General features: G+C 38.9%; 1 protein-coding gene and 1 pseudogene across 1 annotated transcript in view; both read left to right on the top strand.

The window, feature by feature from the left end:
- Positions 1-1247: 1247 nt before the first annotated feature.
- LOC146312556 (uncharacterized) lies at positions 1248-7027 on the top strand (annotated as a pseudogene).
- LOC146312555 (syntaxin-12-like) overlaps positions 6291-27007 on the top strand; it is a 57307-nt gene continuing 36590 nt past the window's right edge. Inside the window, exons 1-3 of the mRNA XM_084738875.1 lie at positions 6291-6418; positions 7007-7150; positions 17549-17618. Coding sequence (XP_084595001.1) covers positions 7051-7150; positions 17549-17618 — 170 coding nt within the window. The 5' untranslated portion in view covers positions 6291-6418; positions 7007-7050. The remainder of the gene's footprint in view (positions 6419-7006; positions 7151-17548; positions 17619-27007) is intronic.

The following is a 27007-nucleotide window of genomic DNA, read 5'->3' as shown; positions in this document are numbered from 1 at the left end:
GTATTGTAATATAGACAGACAGACATTTGAGTCGAGTCCGTTGTCCACCGGTTCAAAGAGAACAAAACAGTCATATCAGCAGAATGTACAAGAAAAAGAAGCAGGACATGCAGACACAGTGTGTGGCATAAAATTTGACTCCATATTCAATCAGCTTCATTACTTTCATGTTTGCCTGCCTGGCCTCCCACCATGTCTCGGACACGACCTTTTTGAAGGCATAGTTTCTGTTGACATAGCTTTGTGCATCAACTACTTGGTAAACCAGGACAAACAGTTCACTTTCCTAGATTTGAACAGATGTTTAAGTCAGTTTACCTATCTTGGAAACGAAGCACATGACAAACCTCCTGAGTTCACACCAGGCAGTGAGAAGTTAAATGGTCATGTCGTCCAGAATTGGTGCCTGTTGAGAGTTCTGCCTCTGATCATCGGGAACAAGATCAAGAATCCTTGTGAAAATGGTGTTTGGAAGTTAATTTTGCTCATGAGGGAGATACTTGCTTACATATGTGCACCAACAATTACTGCCGATCAGATTGCCTACTTGAATGTCCTGATTGAGGAATACATCCAGTCTAGGGTCGAGCTGTTTCCACAAAATCCCCTTAAACCAAAACACCATTATCTTTGTCATTATCCTGAGCTCATTCTACGATTTGGACCTATGATCCGTCTTTGGACGCTCAGATTCGAAAGCAAGCATACTTTCTTTAAACAGTGTTCCCGAAAACTCCACAACTTCAAGAACCTGTGTGCTACTTTAGCAGAGCGTCACCAGCTCCTTCAAGCATACTTAGGTGCTGGTAGTCTTTTCCCTCCTGATGTCCACATTGAAAAGGGAACTGAATTTTATGCAAGTGACTATAATGAGAGCATCAAGGTGGCAACTGCTTCACTTAACTTCACTCATGACACTACTGTTGCCACTAATGCTGTCACTGTCAAAGGAACAAAGTACAAAGTTCTAGGACGAAATGATGAGGGCCTTCAAATGGGTGAGATTAAGTTGATTTTGATCCATCAGAGCGATTTTGTCTACTTTGTTGTGGAGAAGCAGCTGGCTGTGGAGCTTGTTGATTTGGGTATTCACAGTCTAACAGATGAAGTCCATGAGTCAAACTACTCATGTATTAAGCAAGAAGACCTCCTTGATTACTATCCATTAATGAGGTATGAGCTGAATGGCACACCAGTTTTAATATTTCATCACACTCTTCCAGACATATACTGAAATGTCATCGCTGATGGAGGGCATAAGAGAAGCTGTGTTGGTGGTATTACCCAGCCTACCAGAGGATAAAGTCCAGTCGCTCCTGAACAAGTTGGCAAGCATTGGTGTAGAGTCCAAATCCGACCTGCAATTCATTAAAGAGGAGGATCTCCCTGACAACATCACACCTATTCAGTGCCGGAGGCTTCTCAGTGCCTGGCAAACACAAGGTATGTGTTAGATAATGTTTGTAAAGCACATAAAAATTAAAAGATCATTTCATAGCATTGATGTGTATTGAGTGTGATATACTGAACATGTTCTCATGTATAATTCATGCTTGAATTTTGTAGATATTGAACAGCACTATAACAATATTGTGTTGTTGTTGTTTTTTTCTAATAGACCAAACGGCATATGTGACACTGACTCCCATGGACCACTCTGACATAGTCCTCAGTCCCACTACAGAGTATCCTCCGTCTACTGAATCCGACAGCACTTCAATGTCAAGCAGTACTACGTCCAGCATGACTGTTAATTTAAGTGTCTGGCATGAAAACTTCAGGGTTCCTTGGAACAGAATGCCTCCTGGTATCACAACTGCAATTGCACTGGAGAAACGTCCATCTGCTAAACACCGCAGGGAAATGGTACGAATCATAGTTGATGAAATGAGGCTGAATGAACTAAATCCATCAAGGTCTCAGTGCCTGACAATAGCCAAGATGATTGTAAAGCAACATCCTCAGAGCTTTGCTGATATTATGAGAGATGGCACTGTGATCGGCACTGGCTATGGATCTCTTTTGACTCAACTAAAAACACGGGTAGAACATGTGAATCGTGGAAATACTCTCTCCAGACGAAGGAAGCAGACAAGGGTCTCAAATGCATCTGAAGCCACAGCCAGAGGACCAGCTGACCAATATGGCTGCGTGAGATGGCAACCCGACTGTCCACCAGGTGAGACTGTAGAGGGTCTCAAAGAGAAAAAGAATGAAATGAAAGACCTACATGACACTGAGGGACCAGCTGGTGCAGAGAGAGGATTTGTGATTCAGTCAATGAAAACAACCTACTACCTACAAAGAAAAAACATTCATGCCAGCCCACCGCCTTCAATTGCTGAGCTGAAGACTGAGTGGCCATATCTTTTCATTCCGAGAGAGATGTACAGCCATTTCAATTTACTCACAGACATTAACATTCTGGAAAAAATGGAGTCGGCTATGGAAGAAAAGGGGAAGCTGATCCTTAGGTTCTTCCAGCACAAAACAGGAGGGACCCAATGCAGATGAAGTTGAGCGCATCCTGGTCAAGTACAACGAAGAAGAAAAGTGTGATCCATGCCCATGTGTGATTCTGCTGCTGATGGCCCATTTCAAGGAGAAATCTGAGGGGCTCATTTTACAGGTCGATGTAAGTGTAAAATTATTATACTGTATGTTGAAGCTTCTGAAAATTATATCAGTTTGATCATGTTACCCTCAACAGTTGAGCTGAGGGTGATGATAATGCCTTCAGTTCAAAATGGTGATAAAGTTTTTTGTTTATTTTTTCTTTGTCTTACAGGTGTTCTCAACAGCAGCTGACATTGAGAGAACAATGCTGCTTCCTAATTCTCCAAGACTCATCATCTCAGGTAGTGTATTATTTTAGTCTGTTGCAATAGACCGCTCGTATATAAATGACACATTAATTTAAAGGTTGAGGAGGGGAGAGGAGAGGAGAGGAGGGGAAGGGTGGGGTGGGAAAGGAGAGGATGGGATGGGAGAGGAGAGGAGAGGAGAGGAGGGGAGGGGAGAGGATGGGAGAGGAGGGGAAGGGAGAGGATGGGAGGGGAGAGGATGGGAGAGGAGAGGAGAGGGCTCCATGTAACCAGATATACATGTTATCTGTCATAAACAAGAGATTACAGGTTACGGGGTGTGTTTGTGTCATGGACTTGCGGTGCCACCAAGATGAGAGCTTTTATTTATTTTTTTTTTTTTGATGAGAGCTGTGACACCGGGACAGAGGCTCTGATCATGCAGGTTTGGTTTTCAGCAGTGGTGTGGAAGGAGAGGAGCCTCCACTCTCCCTGTAGCAAGCTACAAGGCAAAACTCACAATTAGTCCAAAGTTGTTTAATGATTCTTCTCTGGGCTACTCTGATCAGAACAGCATCCCTAGCAACGGTGTGTTGCACTTAGCAACTGCCTGGCAACCAACTGCAGGAATTATTTTTCTGTTGTTGTTGTTGCCTATCTTGATCAATAGATGGTGGTATTCTGGTAATTCTCCATGTTCAACCTTTTACCTGTGGGTATGTTCCTGTGGAAGGCAACAGAAAGAACATGCATCTAAAAATGTCAGAAGAACAATAATAAACCATATGTGTACAAAAAAGTGCTGTGTACCAAAAGACACAAAGCAGACTCAGGTCCTTCAACATATGTAATATAATGGTGCACATGTTGCCATCAAAATGCACTGTGCCATTTGTGGTTAAGTGGAGGATGGGGTGTAAGCTGAAGGCATTTATATCATATCATATCATTATACTTGACATTTATATAATTTTAGGTTATGTAAGCTACTGGATGATTTGAATTAACCTCCAGGGATGAATAAAGTATTTTTCTTCCTTTCCTTCTTTCTTAGGTGATGTTCTCACGGCAACAAGTTGGATGCTGAGCATTGAGGGGCAAGTGGTTGTGGGTCCACACCTGAATGTTGTGGCTGGATTGGCAGCACTTTTCGCATGCTACTACATTTTCAACCTGGTGTACCAAACAGAGGCTGCAAGCACGCTGGAATTCATCCAAAGGTATGTGCTTGAAGTGCTCGAGTGTTATTTTGTTACATTTTCCATTATGAATAACATATGGTCGGTGTTCTTTTTATTCAACTCCCTGCATTTCCATTGTATTGCATTGCAAAGCCACTTTCTGCTTCAGTTTCATCAGCCCCTACTAACATTTCTATGTTTCCATATTCTGTCTTATAAATTGTTTTGTCTGTATACAACATTTATTGCACTTCTGCCCGTCCTGGGTGAGGGATCCCTCCTTTTTTCCCTGGTAAAAAGGTTTCCGGGAGTTTTTCCTCAGTCAATGTGAGGGTCTAAGGGCAGAGGATGATGTTATGATGCTATGTAAAGCCCTTTGAGAAAACTGTTTGTAAAAATGGGCTGTACTAATAAATTGCCTTGCCTTGCACATCTGCAATCAAAGCAAATGTTGGTTTTGCAGTTTTACATATTTGGAAAAATGATGAGCTTGTCTCCACAACTTGATGGGTTCTACTGTCTCTTGTAAACAATGTATTTCATTAAGTGTCCTTTTCTCTGATTTTGTGACTTCAGATGCTTCATTGGGATCAACCCAACCTCTGGCACCAAGACAATCAAGTGGATCGATCCGAGAAGCAGGAAGGTAAACGAGAAGAGGAACAACGGGGTCAGCCCTCATGTTTCTGCACTTCTCAAAAGATTAATGGACTTTGAATGGCTTTGAGCCTGTCACAAAAGAAAGGGCAATTGCACACTGTATTTCATTACCAAAAGTAGTTCCAAAATATGGTTAGTTTTTACATGTTACACATGTTTGACTGTGTTACATTACAGTAGTATAAGTTACTGTACAACGAGTGGCTGCAATAGTCTTGTGCAGTCTGTCTCATCTTTATGCCTTCTATGCCTATTTAAGGTTGTTTAAAATATAGATGTGTTGAGGTCACCTCTTTACTTTAATACATTTCATACACATCTACTGTATAAAAATTTAATAAAAGGTTTTGTTTTTGTTTTATTTAACAGCAGAAGATAATCTAATGTAGTGTTGATACATTTTGGATTATCAGCAATCACAGTGCTTAATTTGCTAAACAAAGATCAACTGTAAAAACATTCTACAATAAAATATTGTATTATGAAAACACAGCTATTTACTGGCAAATTTAATTGCCAGGTAACACATGTAATTTGAATGGAATACAAGATAATGTTGTAAACTAAAAATACAATTAATGGTTGTTTCTAATATAAAATAACAATACATTACTGTAATTTATATACGGCAAAAACCTGTAAACAGTATCCAATAATATACTGTAATTATTTTTTACAGTAATTGACAACAATTTTACAGCACTTTATTGGCAACTTTTTTGCCTGTTATTTACTGTAAATTCTACAGGAAATTCGTTACAGTGTAGATAATGTTACTTTTGGAATGATACTACCAGATAAAAACGATGAACTCTGTTGCAATGTTATTTTATGTCTTGCCAAATTTTTCATCCATAAGAATAAAGTTATAAGATCATCCCCTAGATTTGTTGTTTTCATAAACGAATTTAAATTGTATTTAACATCTCTTAAAACATTAACTGGTTTGAAGGAACAAAAGTTATATGATAACTTAAAGAATTTTCCCACTGATATTACTGTTTAAAATTCTTTTTTCTTTTTTTTTCTTTTTAAAAAAAAAACCCTTGTAAATTTTTGCATTGCATAATTTATTTAATTATTGAGTTATTTTATGTCTCTGTTTGTTGTTGTTCTTCCCTGTTTTATTTTATTACCTTGATTTCAAATATTGAATTTTGTATTGAACTGTTTTTACGATGTTTGGTATTGTAATTTTGCCAACTATAAATAAAGCAAAAAAAAAAAAAAAAAAGTTTTCTTTTTAAAAAAAAGACCAACTTCCGGTTTGGACTTCCGGTATGGAGTAGAGCTATGGCGGCGCCCTTGTCCGCCATCTTCCCTGCAGGCGGTACTCTTGGGGCTTTTTTTTACTCAATTAGGAATGCTTCGGAATTGAAGTTAATCCTTAAAACGTTGCTGATTATAGGTGTGTCCCAAAAAGAGAGCGCCAGGGAAATAATGCACTGTCTTGAAACCACACGTTTATATCAGTGGATATGGATCTCAGAGGTTACATGCCGTAGTGACGTACTGACATCAGTGTGGGGCTGCAATGCATATAATAGTGCCTAGTCTGCAGAAGAAGAAGAAGAAGAAGGAGAAGAAGAAGAAGGAGGAGGAGGAGGAGGAGGAGGAAGAAGCAGCAGCAAGAAGCAGCAGCAGCAGCAGCAGCAGCTCCTCCTCTTACCGCGTGCGTCACGTTGCGTGGTAACGTCACAGATACGGAAGGGCAACATTTTGACGGAAGAACTAACACGCCTATGTGTTAATTGTAAACAGCCAAATACGCAAGTATGTCTTAATATGAAACACTTCTATTGTTGGCAATATGTCGTTATCCCAATTTCTTTATTGGCGACGAATGCGCTTAGCTATCTCACAATAGCCCATTTACGCTAAACAACTGAAATCTGAGAGGTTAGCTTCAGTTAGCTGGAAAGCTAACAACTGAGCATAATTGATTTAATATGTAGATTACTGCTGTGTATACAAACCATGTTATCAATAAATTCAGTTTATGATTTACTAAATAACTTTTGTCTTATATGATCTTGTATATAGATTAGCTTGACTGATTCGATATTAGCTTGCTAGCTTGTTAGCTAGCTAACAGTTGTTATTTGGACCAAGTTAGGTAAGATAACGTTACGCTTAATCCCGCCTGTCAATAAAACAATGAAATCCTCATTCTTCCGGACCTGAAAGCGGACTGTGACATGTAGCAAGAGTGATTAAACTAGTTTGCCACACTGTACGGGCGGATATTCCGTTTCACTTTTTTGTGGAAAACAAAATTCTCAAGAACAGTTAGTCTACGCCGCTCTGAGTACTACTTTAATCTACTTTTAATCTACTTTTTTTCTGTTTTCTGTTTATCAGCGGCTAAAGCTCAACGCCTAAGGCACAAGTACACTCTGGCAGACATGTCTTACGGCAAAACGGAGAACTACCGCCCTGTCCCACGGGACTTCAACACCCTCATACAGACATGCAGCTCCAATATCCAGAAGATCACACAGAACAGTAAGTGATTCACTGTTGTATCAGTAGTTCTTTTTGGCTTCAGTGTAAGCAAGACCTTGGTCATAAGCTAATGATCGTTACTGACTCATGGTGACTGACTGATTCATGACCTGATTCAGTCTAATAGCAGCTGCTCATGCCTTCTTAACTCTGATGGCACTGGCATTGACTACCAGCTATCTTGCCTCACATACTACAGAACCACAAGGCCCAGGCCTCTATCACATCACATCTTCTGATTTGTACCTTCTCCCTGCCCACTCCTCCGTTCCTTTCCTTTTTTTTTTAGCATTTATAAAAATTATGCAGTGGGTGGGTGGGGGTGGCTCAGACCTGTGTGTGAATTTATGCCATAATTCAATTTGACAACAAAATAAAAATTCACCAAAATGTCTTAGGCTCATCGCCTCTAATTAGGTCGAAATAAACCCATTATTCTTGGAGCTGGGTGTGAAAATATCAGGAAATTGGCAGAGGGAGGTCAGACATTAGATGTGTGCAAGCATGCAGACCACTGGTTTACATACATTAATCAGCTATAATTGAGCAAATGATCAAATGTTAGACTAGCATGATGAATAGTTTCATCATATTGAAAATATATCAAGGCAGTCAGTTCACATGAGTGCTGTCTTCCTCTTTCTGTCTGCTGCGACTATAAGGCACTTTCCCTAACCTGGGGAAGTGACACATTCTTAGCACAGACCCGCAGCATAGCCAGGGTACCCGTATTAGCCCCCCTATGAAAATGTCATTTTTTAAAAAAAGTATTTCCCAAGTGCACAGCGGGATACACCTATCAGGCGTGCCCAAGTACCCTGATTAATTCACCGGCGAGTTTAGGCTGAACATGCAATCAGCCAACCAGAAAGTCAGCTCTCATCACCTTTAGGAAGCAGGTACCCCAGAAGTACAAACGATGGCAAATTTACCAGGAGGAAACAAAGAGAAAAGATTTTCAAAGCGAGGAGACAGATCTCCTGGTTGGAGGAGTGAAAGCGCGAGAGCATGCAATATATGGAGACAGTAGGATGTCTCCAAAACAGCTTCATGTGGAAATAGTTTATTTTACATGAACGCTTGCAAAAAGTAGTACAATAATTGAACCACAAATGTCATACAGATATGTAACTGGTTACATATGTTTTCAAGTTTTACACTGAAGCACCTTGAAAATGTATTTTACCTTACAATTCATTATCATTGTCATTATTATGCATCTCCGCTGGCTGAGGAGTCTGGGAGAGAGATGGTATGGTGGAGAGGAGAGGTGAACTGATCCAGCCATCTCAAGGAAGCAGAGTTACATGGCTGACGGTGCTGGGGGGTGCCTGGGCTGGAATGAGTGTGGTCCATCTTTGGGGTCCTTGCAGAACCCTCTCGTCAAAGGACCCCATTACCATGATTACGGAGCATTTGGACCTGAATAAACAGTTAACACTGATTTGTGATTACATTTTTTTATTTTAGCAGTGGAACACTGTTTTTATTTATTTATTCATTCATTTACTTATTTATGCATCTATCCATCCATCCATCAGGCGCAGCATTATGGGTGGGCCTAACGGGCCTGGGCCCACCCACTTATACAACTGGCCCATGTTAAATTACTGGGAGAACATATATTTTCTTAACTTTTATTTTTAACTATTAAAATCAGGGCTTTAATACACCCTTAAGACAAAAAAGTTTCCATTTGACAAAAAGACAACATTTTTTCGGCTATTATTACATATGAGGTCTGGACCAATCACAGTGGGCCGTAATTGATTGCACCAGATATGTTACGCTTGCGCACGCACGTCACACTATGGCAGTTGTTCATCAGAAGTGATGACCGGTGTACTAGGGCTGGGACGATCACCGATTAAATCATATATTGGCGATTGGAAGGTTGCCAGGCGATTTGCTGTTTATCAAGGCGATTTTGAAAAAAAAAAAAAAACGGCGCTCTACTGTGCATTAAGAGATGTTTCTGGAGGAAATACATGACTGTTAGAGAAGCCCCGTTTACAAACAGACGTACAATCCACATTCTCTCTTCTCTCCTCTCCTCTCCTCTCCTCTCCTCTCAGCGCAGGGTACACTGTCAGCCCTGTGACAGTGACAGGGCGCATCTCTTTGATTCGACCCGACACAGCCCGTTTGCTCATGCTTCGGGGTCGTTCAACAGAGTAGGCTAATTGCAAATAAATATTGTTTTAATGTGTAACTACTGAAATGTTCACACAAGGGCTTTCATAAATTCCTACAGTGTTGCGGCATTGCCGCCTTTGCAGGTTAAAAGTTAATGACAGCGACTTGAAGTGAGGAGGAGCAACACGTCTCCGGCTTGTCAGCGCAGCGGTGTCGCTCACTTTTGCATGTGATGCAAAACATTAAAAATAACGTCATTATAACAAAAAGTATACACCTGCAGTGCTTGAAGTGCTAGTTTGGGGGATCGGGAGTTTTGTGGCTTCAGCAGGATGATGAAGACGAAGGTGCGCAAATAAATTGGTTTTCTGAACATTTTTCACGGACACACATTTGTTGCATATTTTGCAGATAGGCTTTGTTGTGTCTGTCAGCTCACCTCTGGCATCTGGGATAAACCCAAAAAACTCCCAAATTGGAGATGTGGCGTTTTTCTTTGCCACCAAAGTGGCCAAAGTGTCAGTGTTGGCAGTGTTGCTGACCAGTGATGGGAATAACGGCGTTAAAATAAAACACCGTTACCAACACGCCATTACTGCGCGTTACTGAAGCTACTCACTGAAGCTGTCATCCGACTTGGCTCACACAGACACAGGAGCTGCAAATGTGTGTTTATTTTCCCCTTTGGTGAGGGGGGAGGGGAGGGGCAAGATAACCGCCTAAGTAATGATGATTGGCTAAGGTAGAGTAAGATTTCATGTTAAGCCAACCAGAGACATCAGGTGGGCGGGTGTTTACACACAAACCCAGCACATAGCAGCACGCACACACAAACTATCAGAGATAGCGAGTCCGGAGTCGCAGGGAAAGACGGCGTTTTCGAGGTGGAAATACAGGCACTACTTTGATCTCATCGAGGTAAAAGGTAAAAATGTACATGTTGAGTGTACATTATGTCCCAGAGCAAAGAGTTTGTCCACGTCCGGTGTAAGCAACTCCAATTTAATGAAGCACCTCTCGACGGCACACGCTTCTACTAAGCTAGTGGCCAAAAACACTGTTGACACCGGTAATGATGATAGCAGGCCAGGTGCTGTTAATGTGAGCTCCGCTAACAAAAAAGGACACAGAGCCATGCCGTCCAAGCAGCAAAAGCTGGATTTAAAAAAAAAAAAAAAAAAAAAGTAATGCAATAGTTACTTTCCCTGGTAACTAATTACTTTTATAGTGGAGTAACTCAGTTACTAAGTCAGTTACTTTTTGGGAGAAGTAACTAGTAACTATAACTAATTACTTTTTCAAAGTAACGTGCCCAACACTGTTGCTGACTGGTAGCGATCAACATAAGACACGTGCCAAGGACACGTGTTGCCCCTGCCCCCTTGCCAATTTAATCGTGTATTGGCAATCTAGAGCAATGACAATCTACAATTTGAAATTTAGAGGCAATCGCACAGCCCTACGGTGTACTGAGGAAAGCTTATCATTGTCTTATTTTATACCTGCAAATGCATTTTTCATCAAAACTAAAACGTCTATAAAATGTAGACAATACAGGAGGTAGAGCTGAATATTGCTGCCTGACGTGATTGTCTTCAGATTACCTTCACAGCATAGATAGTTACGTTTATGAATGAACAGCGCATTGCAGCGCGCTCTCTCTCCTGTTAAAAGTCATTGTAGCTCACCCATTATTCTGATTGCTTCATTTCTCCCTCTCCTTACAATCAATTTAAAGAGTAATCCAGCCAGATAAAATGAAAATGCATTAAAAGGAATAAAATGACAGTTTTCTTAATGAATTCATCCATCCATCTTCATTAATCAATTCACTCACCAGGTTCGCTCTTGTACAGCCATGCGGAGTATCTACAGCTGGATCAAAGCCAGACTGACGGTGATGACTCTGCAGCTTTTTACTGCGTGCTTCGGTGGGGGGGCTGAACAGGTGTGTTTGGGTCTAGTTGTGGCGACATTAACAGGGGCAGGAGATCGGCAAGCGCTGTGGTCAGGGCTGGGAGAGATGCTCTCATTTTGGCTAACACTGGCTGCAGAGCTACCTGTGCTTCCCACCTTGCTACGTACGGTTTGTTTAAAAAACGCCAATATTTTTGCTTGGCAGGGTGAACAGTTGGGGAACCATTTACAATTTTTGTTTGTTTGTTGTTTTTTACCGTCATGGTTGGAAACTCTCTCCTCCGCTCTCTGAGTGTGGGTGGGTGTGTCTGTACCGGTGTATGGGTGTGTGCTGTGAGAGAGGAGCGAGGGGGGAGACCCGCCCGTCACAGAGGAGAGGAGAAATGCATTGTAATGAATGTAATGAAACGATAGCAACGCATTTGACTCAGAAATTGCACAAATTAGAGTTAGCTTTTTTATTTGATAAAAAGAACACCTGTTATAGGCCCTTTGATTAAAATAAAAATTAAATAATGGAATTAAAAAAAAAAATCCACAACTTGAATTTCTGGGTGGGGGTCCTGTTGGCAGGGCGGGGGGCGCCCTCCCAGATAAACTATAAGAGAAACACTGCTGTTAATCCTCTCTTGCTCCAACCATCTACACATAGGGTAGTTTCCTCGCCTCCTTTACGATGTCTTTGAATTTCTGCTTTGACTTATCCATCTTAGCCCCAATAAGGTTATTGACTCTTGCAGCTATAGGTGTTTTGAATTTTGGTTTGAATGAAGTGCTGAACTTTTTGAAGGCAATTGGGTCACACAGTTGTGTAGACAACCCAGTCTGAATAAACATATTTACCAGTGCTTCTTCCCGCTTGTGGTGTTCCTGTGTATTTCCTAACCAGCAACTATTTGTTTGCTGGTGGAAGCAGTCCATTATGGATACGATTGTCTTGAGTTCCTTCCCCATGAGCAGGGCAAAGAGGCTATCTTGTCTAGATACCCTAGTTTAAGCCTTCTTGTGTGAGCTTTTCAAATGGACCAGATTCGTAGGGTTTTCCCCTTTGAGAAGTATTCGACATATTTTATCACCTGCTTCCACTACAAGACACTTGCTTCTATCACAGTCATATTCAAAGAAATCCCAAACAGGACTGCCGCTTTCTTTGAACTTTCACCACAGCCATTATGCTAGCCAGCGTGTGCAGGTTGTCAGCACGTGATGTCACAGACCATGAGGTGCCATATGGTGCATACAGCTGGCGTAAAACTGGGAGAACTAAATAAAAAGATTTCATATCGACCCTTACGTATTAAATTAATTGAGAAAGATGAAAATCAAGTATATTTTCACTATAATTTTAGTTAAAGTTGATTTTGTAAACACACAATACAGTTTTAGTTAGTTATCTTTTTTTAATTATCATATTTATTTTTATTTCAGGTAACAAAAATATTTTTTCAATCTTAGTTTTTGTTATTTTGTTCGTTTTCGTTAACTATGTTAATCTTGCTTTGTAGTATAGAAACCCAGAGTAATCCTGAAAGTTACCTTGATAACCTTGGTTACCTTTTCTAACTGAGACTCCTGACACTCAATCAAATCATTGATCAAACTGTCAACCTAAGCAGTGTTGCGGAGAAAGGGAGCGTGATGTCATTCTCTGCTCAGGAAGGCATTACTGGATGAATGCTGTATTGAATACCTTTAAATGTTCAATTTGTATTTTAGATTTAGATCATTTGGTCTGTTTGGCATTCATCCCACTGGACATTTTTGTCGTTTATTTGTTCATCTGCCAGGCAAGTACACGTGAGACCATAAAAAATCAAACAACAAACATATGCTGGCTAATGTAAATGCTCATTAATGAATAGGCACACACATTAGAGGAACACTGCACACTGTACAGAACATTTTGGCTGCTGATGTTTTAAAATGGGAGTGTAATGCTGTTCACCAGTTCAGCTGTGATAAGTCCATACTGCTGAAATTGTATGCTAGCTCCAACTGAACTTTATAATGTATTTTGCGTAGAATGGACTGTTGATTTTGTCCCCCATCACTTACATTGGAATCACTTTAGTAAAAGATGTCTTTGCAACTAATATGGAAAGAGGGAAAAATTACAGTTATTAGTAACTTTTTCAGTCTACCCTTGGACATGTTGGTATTGTATTAAGATGGACTTGTTGAAAATGTTGATATAACCTTTAAAATTATGGCCTAGTTATTGGGGGGTTCTAAGCCATGTCACATGCTCCACTACTATGAGCCATCCCATTATAGTATACTATAAAGTTTACTCACTCCTTTTTCAAAACTATAGTACACCTGAAGACCATTCTAACTACCTTATTTAATGTGATCTTCAGTCTACTCATATCTCTCTGAGCTACATTGCCCCACTCTACACAACAACCAACATCTTTTCCACAACCATATGATAAATCTTCCACCGTGATTGTTTAAGAAATGAGAAGCTACTCACTGCATTAGTTACAGTTAAATAATTTGTTGCAAGCTGAAACATATTAGTCACTGCAGTAATTATCCAGTGGAAGGCTCTTACCTTTTTTTGGCGAGGCAGTCTATTTTGAGCCATGTAACACCCAATAATGTAATAATTTACTGAAAATGTAATAACGCCTGAAAATGTAATAAAATTTGCACTTAACTCAATCGAAAATGTAATAAAACCCAATAATGTAATAACTTGACCAATAATGTAATAAAATATTCTGACTGATATTGTAATAACATTTTTACCGATAATGTAATACCTTATTACATTATTGGAGATTTATTACATTTTCAGGTGGGTCTTTTTTAAAAAAAAAATGATAATGTAACTTGACAGATAATGTAATATAGAGGTCTATATTTTGTGTTTTGAGACTCTAAGACTGTTAAATACACTGACTTTGAAACAAGAGAATAACTATTGCTTCCCTACACATACTTCGCTCTCCACAGTTTTCCAACGAATCACTACCTCGTGAAAACAACCACAAACCAACAAAACAAATTTAAGTAACACTTCATTTGACGAGGGTATGCATAATTATTCATAACACCAACACATTATTTAAAATTTGACATAAATATATCCTCTCATAAATGGTTATTATATCACTTTGAATGACGGGGCGGCATGGCTCAGTGGGTAGAGTGGCCGTCTTGTAACCGTTGCTGGTTCGATCCTGGCCTGCAGAGCTCATGTTGAGGTGTCCCTGAGCAAGACACCGAATCCCTAACCGCTCCTGATGGGTCGTGATTAACGTCTTGCATGGCAGCTCTTCCGCCATCAGTGTGTGACAGCTGACATATCGTGAGATTTACCTCTATAAGTACAGGTTTAATAAAAATGTCAGCATAAAAATGACAAAACATAATGACAACTGACTTGGTCATTTTTTAACCTTTGGGGTTTATATATATACAGTTGCACTCAAAATTATTCAACCCCCATTGCAAATCAGGTTTATTGGCAAAATGTACAAACCTTCAGCTGTTTTTGATAAACAACTCAAACAAGAACAACTTAAATAGCTCAACACAATCAGTATTACAGGTGGTTTCTCCAAATTCAACACAATATGGCACTTTTAATTACTACTGCTGTCTCAAAATTATTCAACCCCTTCTTAACAAGCATCTTTAGTACTTGGTAGAGCACCCTTTTGCTGCTATGACCTGCTGCAAACGTGATGCATAGCCAGACACCAGGTTCTGACAGCATTCCTGAGGAATCTTAGCCTATTCCTCATGGGCAATAGCCTCCAGCTCTTTAATAGTCTTGGGTCTGCATGCTGCAACTGCCTTCTTCAATTCCCACCAAAGATTTTCTATGGGATTCAAGTCAGGTGACTCTGATGGCCACTCTAGTATCTTCCAGGACTTTTTCTGAAGCCAAGCCTTGGTGGACTTTGAGGTATGCTTGGGATCATTGTCCTGTTGGAAAGTCCAATGATGCCCAAGCTTCAGCTTCCTCACAGATGGCATGACATTTTCTCCTAGGATTTGCTGATACTGGAATGAATCCATCTTGCCTTCCAAACGCTGCAGGTTTCCAGTGCCAGAAGATGCAAAGCAGCCCCAAAGCATCACCGAACCACCACCGTGCTTCACTGTAAGCAGGGTGTTCTTTTCAGCGTATGCCTTATTCTTCCTCCTCCAGACATACCGCTGATCCATAGGCCCAAAAAGTTCCAGTTTTGTTTCATCACTCCACAGAACAGAATCCCAAAACTTCTGTGACTTATATATATGGTTTCGGCCGTATTGGAGGCGACTTTTCTTGTGCTTTTGGGTCAGTAGTGGTGTACGTCTTGGAGTTCGGGCATGGAGACCTTCAGCGTTTAGTGTGTGCCTTACTGTAGACACTGAAACCTCAGTGCCTGCTGCCACCAAGTCTTGCTGCAGGTCTTTTGCAGTCACTCGAGGGTTTTTGGCCACCTGCCTCCTCAGACATCTGGAGGCAGCTGTTGACAGCTTCCTCTTTCTGCCACATGCAGGTAGTGTAGCCACTGTTCCTTTAACTTTGAACTTGCGAATTATGCTTCCAACAGTATCTCCAGGAACATTCAGTGCCTTTGCTATCTTTTTGTATCCTTTTCCTTGTTTGTGCAAGGCAATGATCTCCTCTTTAAACTTTTGGGACAATTCTCTTGACTTAACCATATTTCTAACATGCAATCAAACGTCACTATGAACAAACCCCAAGCCAGTCCAGATATTTGTGTTCTATCTCAAGCACATCTAATGCCACTGATGAAGCCCTTTATTATTGATGTCAGGTGTGCTTGAGACAACTCCTGATTTGCAAATGAGTGCTCCTACGTGGGATTCTATATAGGGGTTGAATAATTTTGAGACAGCAGTAGTCATTAAAAGTGACATTTTGTTTTGAATTTGGGGAAACCACATACATAATTAGTTGTGTAGAGCTATTTAAATTGTTATTGTTTGAGTTGTTTATGAAAAACAGCTGAAGGTTTGTACATTTTGCCAAACCTGATTTGCAATGGGGGTTGAATAATTTTGAGTGCAACTGTATATATGTATATGTATGTATGTATATATATATATATATATATATATATATATATATATATATATATATATATATGTGTGTATATATATATATGTGTGTATATATATATATATATATATATATATATATATATATATATATATATATATATACACACACATACATACATATGGTTATTATACATTATTATATAACATTATTAAAACTATATGACCAGAGAGGGACACAAAATAAACACAGAAGGACACTAAATGTTAATGATTATTAATATGGGTCTTGCTCCAGTCTATCATTTGTCCTGTGGCTTGTTGTGTCAGATACTCTCTGTGGTCAGGACAATGGCAACCCATTGTTTGACTGTTGTGATGTTTCGTCCGTCTCTTTCTCTGTCTCTGGTCAGTTTTTTGTTTTTTTTTTTTTTTTTTTGTGAAGCTGCACTTTAATCTTTTCTTGGGTCCTTTGATGGAAACACCCTGTTAAATGACTGTTTCAGGATTGGTTATATGTTATAGGCTATTATATTCACTGTTGTTTACATCATTAACGTGTTTAAATTAAAAATTGTAAATTAAAATTAAATGGAGATTGCCTGAAAAAAGATATCTTGGTTCGATTTTTGGAATTTTATACTATGGGTCTGTGAGCAGGGCACTTAAGAAATCTGTTCACCTTAGTATGTTACGAGACTATTTCTAGAATTGTTTGTCCTGTGCAATCACCTGTTGACTTTACACTTAATATAGCAGTGCCCGCTCAGTTTTCAAGATAATTTAATCTTTATTTAAAGCCTACAGGTAAATCTCATAATATACTTTATGACTGACCACTTTGTCACTTGACATCTTACTGATTAAAAGTGAGACCATTCATGAGACCATTAATGAGTGAGGCCTATATTTATGTCAGGTGTCACGTAATGTGTATGTGGGTGTTAGGAATGCTTATGTTATATCTTTACAAATGAAGTGTCACTGACTTGTTTTCATGAGGTAATGATATGTTGGAAAACTGTGAAGTGAAGAGGTACGTTTAGGGAAGTTACCTGGGGTCTCCAGTGCTGCTCAAAAACTATACCAGAATTCCAGCTCAGATATATCTGAGCTGGAATTTTATTACATTTTCAGGCGTTATTACATTTTCAGTAAATTATTACATTATTGGGTGCTACAAGCCATATTCAAATGGACAGCTGCGCTGTTGGCCAAGATGGGTGCTGCTCATTCTTCTATGGTGTGTTATGACATTGGTATATGCAGACAAGTTCTTCCATTGATTGAAACATTTTTATTTTGTTCCCATGACAGCTGCTCAGATCAAGAGCATGGTGAACCAACTGGGGACCAGACACGACACCAGTGAATTTCAGGATCGTCTGTATGTACCAACCTTATCTCCTTATTGCTTTTCTCTCTGTCAAAACTTGATATGTTATGGACAGTGTGTCTGGTCAAGAGCTGTTACACTTAATAGAATTTTTTTGACAGCCAATATGCCATTAATATTCCAGAATTCAGGCTATATAGAATAACTACCAAACATATATTGTAACAGCACTATAAGTAGAGGTGAAATGCTCTTTGTTTAAGTACCAAAGCACAGAATACAATGCATGTATGCAAGCCACACTACAGCTACTCGAAAATCAGAATCATGATTATTTTGATTGATATTGAAATTGCGATTGTAACACGATTGATTTGAGAATATCACATGCCTTTTTCCCCCAATATTTATATTGGCTTTTGTTTGTTATTACATCACAAAAAAAAAAAAAATGAACAATTGGACCACATCAACATAGGTCACAAATCAAGAAATGACCATTCACTCACACACACACACACACACACACACACACACACAGACACACACGCACGCATGAACACGGACACACACACAATAGACACACACAAATTATATACCAATGAAATGCAATATCTTAAAATGAAATACATAAATAAATGTGAATGTAAACATAATCCACGTTTTTACAGATGAGGCCTACTTTCCAGCTTCTATAATGTTCATATATGGTTCTCAGAGGTATAAAAATTCCTTTTGTTTTCCTTGTAATGTATGTTAGTCTTTCCAGACCAATACATTCTGAAAGTTCCTTTATCCACTGTTTCATAGAGGGAGCATCCATACTTTTCCAACGTAGTGCAATAACTCTCCTGGCTTGTAGAAGTCCAGTAGTTTGGTCTGTTTCTCTGTTGGTGTGAAACCCACTGGGTAAATTCCAAGCACACAAAGTTTAACAGAGGAATGTTGATATTAACCACCTCTGACAGACATTTAATGACATCTTTCCAGAATTTCTGAATCTTTGGACATTTTCATAGACAGTGAAGAATGGTTCCTTTTTCATTTAGACATTTAGTACATGCGTCTGGAATATTATCAGACATATGATGAAGTTTTTCACATCCTCATCAGCCACTTAGTTGTCTAAACCGTGTATTTATTGTTTGTTTTTGTGCCTTTAAACAAGCCTCATTCCTGGCTATTTCATCTATGTCTTCTTGGATGTTGCCTCTCCAGGCATTTAGTTTGTACATTGCTGAATCTTTAGAAGGAGACATTAGTAAATTATAATATGTGGAGAGTAAACCTTTCCCTTCCAAATGAGAGACTTCTTCTATTTTTGATAATGATGGGACTAGGGCTGAACGATTTGGGAAAATAATCTAATTGCAATTTTTTTCTCCAATATTGCGATTTCAATTTAACATGCAATTTTTATTATTATTATTTTATCCTCTTTTTTCCCCCAACAAAACGTCATGAATTATTTTAATATGGCCAACACAATATTAGATACATTTGGTATAAAATGTTCTTTCCCATAGGCTGGGTGTGTTTGTTAGAATTAAAAGATGTCACAATAAGATGCAAGAGTTAAAATAAATAACATTTTTATTTAATTGCTCATTACAGAAACATAAGAGCAACAAATCTTTGGCTTTGCCTCAATGTATGTATTAAAAAAAAACTCAGTTCTGATTGTATCACGGTTTTGAGTCACGGATCGGATCATTTTTTGGATCAGCAAAAAAAAAAGTGGTGGGATTAGGGTTAAATTATTTTAAAAATGCACTTGTCTTGATCTTTGTCTTTCTGTAATTATCACCATAGTTATGTAATGTAATAATAATGATAACAGTAATGATAATGATAATAATTTTAAATACTTAAAACTTACACAGTGCTGTATGTACATATATTAGATCATTATACACTGTACAGTATAATACACAACTACACTCTGATTGGTTAGAAGTCATGATCAATCAGCAGACACACTGTGTCACAGACGGGGTGAGACAGAGCTGCACCGGTGAGCAGAGAGGAGCTGTGTAGAAGTTAAGACAGCTGATATCACCAAAGTTTCAATGAACATCACAGTTTTATGATCTGTTTCTTTGGTGATAGCATAGTTATATCAGTGAAAAAAGTTATGGTCTGGATTTCACTCAAGGCGATGTGATGGTTTTTAAATCAGAGATTCGCTGCACACAGCAGCATCTGTCTTTTCACTGCAACTCTGCATTGAAATTTCAGGTATTATAACTTATACAAAAATAACAGTGACAGTAAAACTATGATATATGTGGTCCGCGGATCACATGCGTGCCGCGGATCACATGCGTGCTGAACTGTAGAGGGAGATCCGTACGGGACACGGATCAACTGCGATCCGTGGCACCCCTATTTGTAGTGTTGCCCCGTGAAGTAGCAACAGTAGCATGGCATGTTCTGCACAACACCTGACGCTGCGCAGCATCTTCCTTTTTAAAGCCAAAATAATTCCACACCGCTGATGTGCTGTTCCTCTTCGAGACTAAAGTCTCAGTTGGGTCAGTTTCTGTCTGTTCCATCGAGCCAGAAGCCATTGCACAACAGGTTAAGGTGCAGCATAGAAAGTTGATGCAGTTGAGTGGTCTCTCTCTCTTGCTCGCGTCATGTGACCACTTTTTTTTTTTTTTTACATGGCCACATTGTAATCGCACAGGTTTTATCATATCGCGATATAATCACAAATGCAATTAATCATTCAGCCCTAGATGGGACACATATAATCTGTCCGGATCTGGATGACATTTAACTTTTTAGCTGTAAATTTTTAAAGAAGTGTTTTGGGGGAATTTGATATTTTTCACATAATTGATCGAAGGTAAGCAACTCCCCATCCATGTACAGATCTTTAACCTTCTGGATGCCCTTCACATTCCATAATCTAAACCCTCCATCTTTTTACTTGGTGTAAACTGTTCATTATCCCAAATAGGGGTGAACTGAGAGAATGTTGGAGGGTCCCCTACATGTTTGTGTGCAGTGTGCCACACTGGAATTGTATTTTAGTACGCTTTTTTAGTGTTTTTACATCTGAAGACTACAGATAACTATGTAAAGGCAACTCTGGAATGGATTCTTGTTCAATGTTTACCCAGGCTTTGGTTGTACAGAAATAATGTGTAGCTCATGTTAGCTGGGCAGCTATATGATACCATCTGAGATTGGGGTACTGAAGTCCTCCCCTCTCATAAGGCATATATAGTAACTTTAAATGAAGTCTTGCTCTCCTGTTATTCCAAATGAATTGACTGAACTACTTGTTTAATTTGTTATAAAACATAATAGCAGTTGAAGTGTTAAAAAATAGTACAAAAATGTAGGTAAAATTTTTATATTTATTCGTCCCATCATTGATACAGGCAAATTAGACCATTGGTTTAATGCTTCCATGACTTTGTCTACTAGGGGGTCTTAATTTGCTGTAATTATTTTGTTGAGTTCTGGAGTAATTTTGACACCTAAGTATTTAAAACCTTCAGTAGTTGTCGTAAATGGAATGTTTATAGTGGGATTTTTCCTCTCTTCCTCATTAAGAAACATTAATCCTGGTTAAGAATTATTAATTTTCTATCCAGAAAACTCACCAGTCTTCTATTAATCTTATCAGATTGGGAATACTATTTCTTAAATCTGTCAGGAAAAATATGATATGATCTGCAAATAAAGAAATGAGATTATCTCCAATTCTGATACCTGATATTCCTGTATGTGCTCTCACTGCTATGGCCAAAGGTTCTAAGTAGTGGCGACAGAGGACAACCCTGTCCAGTTGATCGCTGTAGACTGAAGGATTTTGAAATGTTGGTATTAGAGTTTGTGCAGGGGGATTTGTATACAATAATCGAATCCACTGGAGGAACATTTTACCTAATCCATATCTTGGAGGTAATTCCAAGAGGTAATTCCACTGTGTTCTGTCAAATGCTTTCATGCATCTAGTGCTAGCATTGTGGTGTCTTTTGTATTTTGTTAATATGTTTAGGACACATCTAATATAATGATAGCCCTGTCTTTTTTTTTTTTTTTAACAAAACCTCGCTGTTCATCAATTAGCAATTTGGGTATGTATTTGTCTAGTCTCCTAGACAGTGCCTTACACAATGTCTTTGTGTCACATCCCATGAGACTAATTCCCCTGTAGGAGGAGCATTTAGTTGGAGACTTATTTGGTTTTAATGTAAGTGTAACAGGGTCAATAATACAACAGTAATGTGTGTATAGCAGTCAGATGTACTTTTGTAATAAGTATTATAATTACACAAAATTTGTTCCAATTGTTATTACCTGACGCACTTACTCCTCCATAGTTGATTTGTGGAACATTTCATACTCGGCCTCTGTATCCCTGCGTTCACCTTTGGGGGTACCCCTCCTATAAAGGGGTGTCTCCCGCCTTGCCTCTCCCTTTTTGCTGTTGTGCTCTATGGGAGAGGTAAGCAAAATTGCTCTTGTTGGAATTTCGGTATTTTAGTGCTGTTAAGCTATGTTAATAAGTTCATTTTTCAGCCTAAACTTGTCATGTTATATGCTAACATGTACTTGTGTCACTTAATTTGTGTAGGGACTCGGGTTATATGGTCGTAATTGACGGAGGATTTTGTTTAATCTTCTTGCTGTCAGGTGTCAAAAATAAATAGAGACCGCCTTCAAAGATATCTGCAGTTTGGGCCTCTTCATCTCAACACAACACAGACAACACTAGATTCCACCGGTTACATAAGGGTTATTGTAGCTAATCTCAATGAGTCTGGGAGTATTCCCAATTCATATGATTCTTCATACATGTCGAGAAGTGGTTGTACTAACTGTCTTTTAAATACTTTATAAAATTCTACTGGCAGTCCATCCGGTCCGGTTGTTTTGCCACTATTCATATCTCCTATGGCTTGTCATTTATTGTTACTGGACCATCAAGTATTGATCTACCCTCTTCTGATAATGTCTGGAATTGTAACCAATAATTTACTTGCTTTTTCTCCCTGGTCATAAAAGGCTTTTTTAGTCCACATTAAACTCTTGGCCACTTTTTCAGTTATTAATTTATCGTATTTGACTCTCATGATAGTCAGATTATGTAGGGTTTTTTTTTTCTCAGCGGTTTTAATTTGTTTTTCTAATGACTGTATTTCTTGATTGTATTGTTTATTTTTGGTACTGGTGTAACTAAATTCCCCCCTTATATAAGCCTTAAAAGCTTCTAATACTGGCTGTGGTTCTGTGGGCTGTCAATCGCTTATTTAGTTCAAAATATTTGTCTATGCAGTTTTCTACAAATTTAACAAAAGTTGGATCCTTTAACAAAAATGTTTGCTCCATCTTTTTGGACAATGCTCAGCCTTACCCAATTGAATTTCCATAAAGACTACTGCCTGATGGGGCAGCCCTATAGCTCAGTTGGTAGAGCCCCATGCACAGAGGCTGTTCTCTTTCGCTGGTTCGACTCTGGCCTGCGGCCCTTTGCTGCGTGTCATCCTCCCTCTCTTCACTCTGTTTAAAAAATAGACTATGCGTGAATGTCTTTTGTATGAACTTGAGTAACAAGTTAGTTAGTTAGCGTTTTTTATCCTCCAGATATCATTGGGAGTACAAAGACAGGTGTGTCTTGCCTACAGTCAAGCATGGTGGTGGGAGTGTCATGGTCTGGGGCTGCATGAGTGCTGTCGGCACTGGGGAGCTACACTTCACTGAGGGAACCGTGAATGCAAACTACTGTGACATACTGAAGCAGATCATGATTCCCTCCCTTCGGAAGCTGGGCCGCGGGGCAGTATTCCAACATGTTAACAACCCCAAATGCACCTCCAAGATGACCACTGCCTTGCTAAAGAAGCTGAGGGTAAAGGTGATGGACTGGCCAAGCATGTCTCCAGACCTAAACCCTATTGAGCATCTGTAGGGCATCTTCAAACGGAAGGTGGAGGAGCGCAAGGTCTCTAACATCCACCAGCCCTGTGATGTCATCATGGAGGGGTGGAAGAGGATTCCAGTGGCAACCTGTGAAGCTCTGGTGAACTCCACACCCAAGAGGGTTAAGGCAGTGCTGGAAAATAATGAAGGCCACACAAAATATTGACACTTTGAGCCCAATCTGGCCATTTTCACCTAGGGGTGTACTCACTTTTGTTGTCAGCAGTTTAGACATTAATGGCTGTGTGTTGAGTTATTTTGAGGGGAGAGTAAATTTACACTGTTATATAGGGCTGGGCGGTATAACAAAATTTTCATATCACGCTTTTTTTTAAAAAATCATATCGGTTTCACGGTATTTTTTTTTTTCATGCAACAGTGTTCTTACTCACATTTTCTTCTAATGAGAACAGAATTACTGCAGTTGATTGTCTTTAAATAGCCCATTTTACTGTCATAAGGACGGTATCATGTTTTTTTTTTTTTGTTTTTTTTATGTCCAGACACAGGTAAAAGCATGACCCTTTCAAAGTATGGTTACCAATAGGGTGGCAGTAATTATGTTAAAGAATTAGAATTATAATGGTTGCAGTCAAAATAGGACAGTTTTATTGAACAAAGTTTGCATAATCAGTGCAGTTAACCATCATTATCATCATTAAACATTCTATGAGGTATTTCAACTGGTATTAGGTAAGGAAAGGAATCTTCCGTTCTTTTGTAAACCAACAAACATTGCACACATTGTTAATACTGAAAATTCCTGTTCCCTGAAACTTAAGACTTTTCAATTGACCCTCCAATCAATTAGGCCACACAATATCTTGTTAACTAACAAATTAACAATAAATAGTATTCAACTTCTAGGAATTATGTTGCTTAAAAAGGTACAATACACAACATTAAAGTATTTACAAAAATAAAAGTGCAACTGAAGTGCAACAACTGACCCTTCAATAACTTATTAATAATATTTAAACCACCAAAGAATAAATGGCTCTAGAATGGCAATTTTCATCAATAAACTAATATTGCACAATAGCCAGGAACATTTCAAAAAGTGTTCAAGTATCAATAAAGTGCAACTTGGCTCATACGATTCAGTAGTAACAGTTTTCACTCATCTGAACATGAAAGGCATAGGCACAGTGATTACAAGTTCCGAGCAAGGAAAATCAGACAGTCGACGGCATCTGGTTTTAGTGCTGCCCTGAGGCATGTGACAATGTTCCCACCAGTGCTAAAAACTCTCTCGGATGGCGTACTGGTGGCAGGGATGCATAAATATCGCTGCACTAATTTAGCAACGCGGGGGAAATTAGCTTCATGGGATTTCCACCATGCCAGGGGGTTGGTGTCGCTGTCCACCTCTAGAGTCTGCAGGTATGTTCTGAGCTCCGTCTCGATGCTGTCCTCCTCTGACTGTGTGTCACTGGAGCCCATTCTGCTCTTGCTCAGCCTCTTAAAAAAGCTAGACAAGGACTTTTTTCTCTTCTCCTCTGGAGGAGGCACAGGCCCTGCTGCTGCACCTGCTGCCGCCGACATGTCAGTGCTCACTTCACTTTCAGCCTGGATTGATATTATTTCTTTAACTGCTTTTGTTTGGATGTATTCCCCCTTTAATTGTTGATGTACCTGGTTCTGAATCGTGGATCCAGGAGAGATGCCATATCAAGAAGGTCATCTGTAACTGGATCAGCATACTTCTCATTCAAGTATGCCAAGATGTTTTTCTTTACATCCTTGGTGAGCTGAGTGTCGTTCTCCTCCTCTGTGAGAATGCTTGTATTCAACAGGTGGAGTACAGGCTTCAAGTAGGAGACACTTACACAGTGTTCTCTAGAGAGGGCATCAGTAAAATCTTGTAGTGGGCTCAACACTTTTAGTGATTCGAGGACCTCAACATCTTGCCAGGTCAACACCAAGTGCCTAGACTTTCTGTCGGCTTTCAGGACTTCAGCGATGGCTCTCTCCTGTTCAAGAATTCTTTCTATCATTTTCTGACGTGACCCCCACCTGGTAGGTGTCTCTGTCATCAGCACATGATTTGGAAGGCCCATTTCATTCTGAGCAATGGCTAGGTCCCTTTTTTTCCACGAATATGAGAAAACAGAGACAACCTTCTTGCACACACCATCTGCTCGTTTGATGCGTTCATCATCTTTTGTAGGTCCCTCTGTAAAAAGGGAAAACATTTCCATTAATTTAATAATCCAAACATTAATTGCAACTGCAGGAAATTCATTCAAATAAACAGTCCAAAAACGATAAAAACTAATTCCCATGTTGTAGTACAAGTTAAGAGATAATGATACTAGGGCTGGGCAATATAATTATATTATATAATATAATTTATTAAATTAATTAATAATTATATAATAAGATATTATATTCAGTGGTGGACAAAGTACTCAACCCCAGTACTTAAGTAAAAGTATAGATACTCCTGGTCAAATATTACTCAACTACAAGTGAAAGCTGCTCAGTCAAAAATTTACTTGAGTTAAAGTACTAGAGTACTTGGCTTTAAAAATACTTAAATATTCAAAAGTACAAATTACAAAGTAGATTTTCTAATATCAATACCTGCAGTATTGTTTTCACAGTGCATTTACAGAAGCTTGTAACTCTCTGAAACCACCTGATGATACACTGACCTGCTGGTAGAACCACTCTGATACACAAAGTCTATAGAAACACCTATAAAAACCTGAGCATAGAAATACAGTCAAAAACAAAAAGGACAGATATTGTCATTTTCTGATGTAAATGTATTAAAATCACTGCATAAAATCAGATTTAAGACAACTGTAAGGCTTTCTCCAAGTCTGTTAAATAACTGAGATTTCTTTCTGTCTTCAGAGGCAGTATATACATGAATTATGTGGTATTTTTCACCCCGATAAAAACAGTCCAACTTTAAAAGCTACCTGGAATAATTAATAATTATAATAATATCTTGAGATTTAATTTTGTCTTTCTCCTGCCGTCACCATTACTGCTTTTTTGTTTGAATGAAGGAGGGAGAGTTTGCTTGTGCTTGTTAGTGCACCTGGATGATGTATTTCTGCTTTTACATGAGTCCCATTTGAGAGGAGCTACTGTGATTGGTTTCTTTCTGTGAGGAACACAGCATGTGACCAGTTGCATTTTAGAAAAGATAAAACAGCAACAGCTGACTTCAACAATGTGCTTAGTTGAAAAGTAACAACAACCTTTTCCTTTCCTGGTTTTAAAGGTTGCATTAAAGTTAAGTGATGTAATTTTGAGAATTTACCAGACTGTCCCAGCTGATATTATATCTACATTACTGATGATTTTTTTTTTTTTTTGTAATTCAAGTTTTTATTTCATTTATCTTTGGTGTTTGGCAATACAGACTTATACATTGTGAGATGTTTCTTATTATGCACATTATATGCCATATCAATGGCGTGGCAAGACAAAGGTAATATGAAAATAAAATATAAATAAGACCATTTGTATAAAGAGTATGTTAA

Source organism: Lutjanus erythropterus, chromosome 16, assembly GCF_056507025.1.
Source record: "Lutjanus erythropterus isolate fLutEry1 chromosome 16, fLutEry1.hap2, whole genome shotgun sequence".
In the NCBI taxonomy this organism is placed as follows: Eukaryota; Metazoa; Chordata; class Actinopteri; order Lutjaniformes; family Lutjanidae; genus Lutjanus; species Lutjanus erythropterus.
This window is presented reverse-complemented; position numbering and strand designations above follow the sequence as displayed.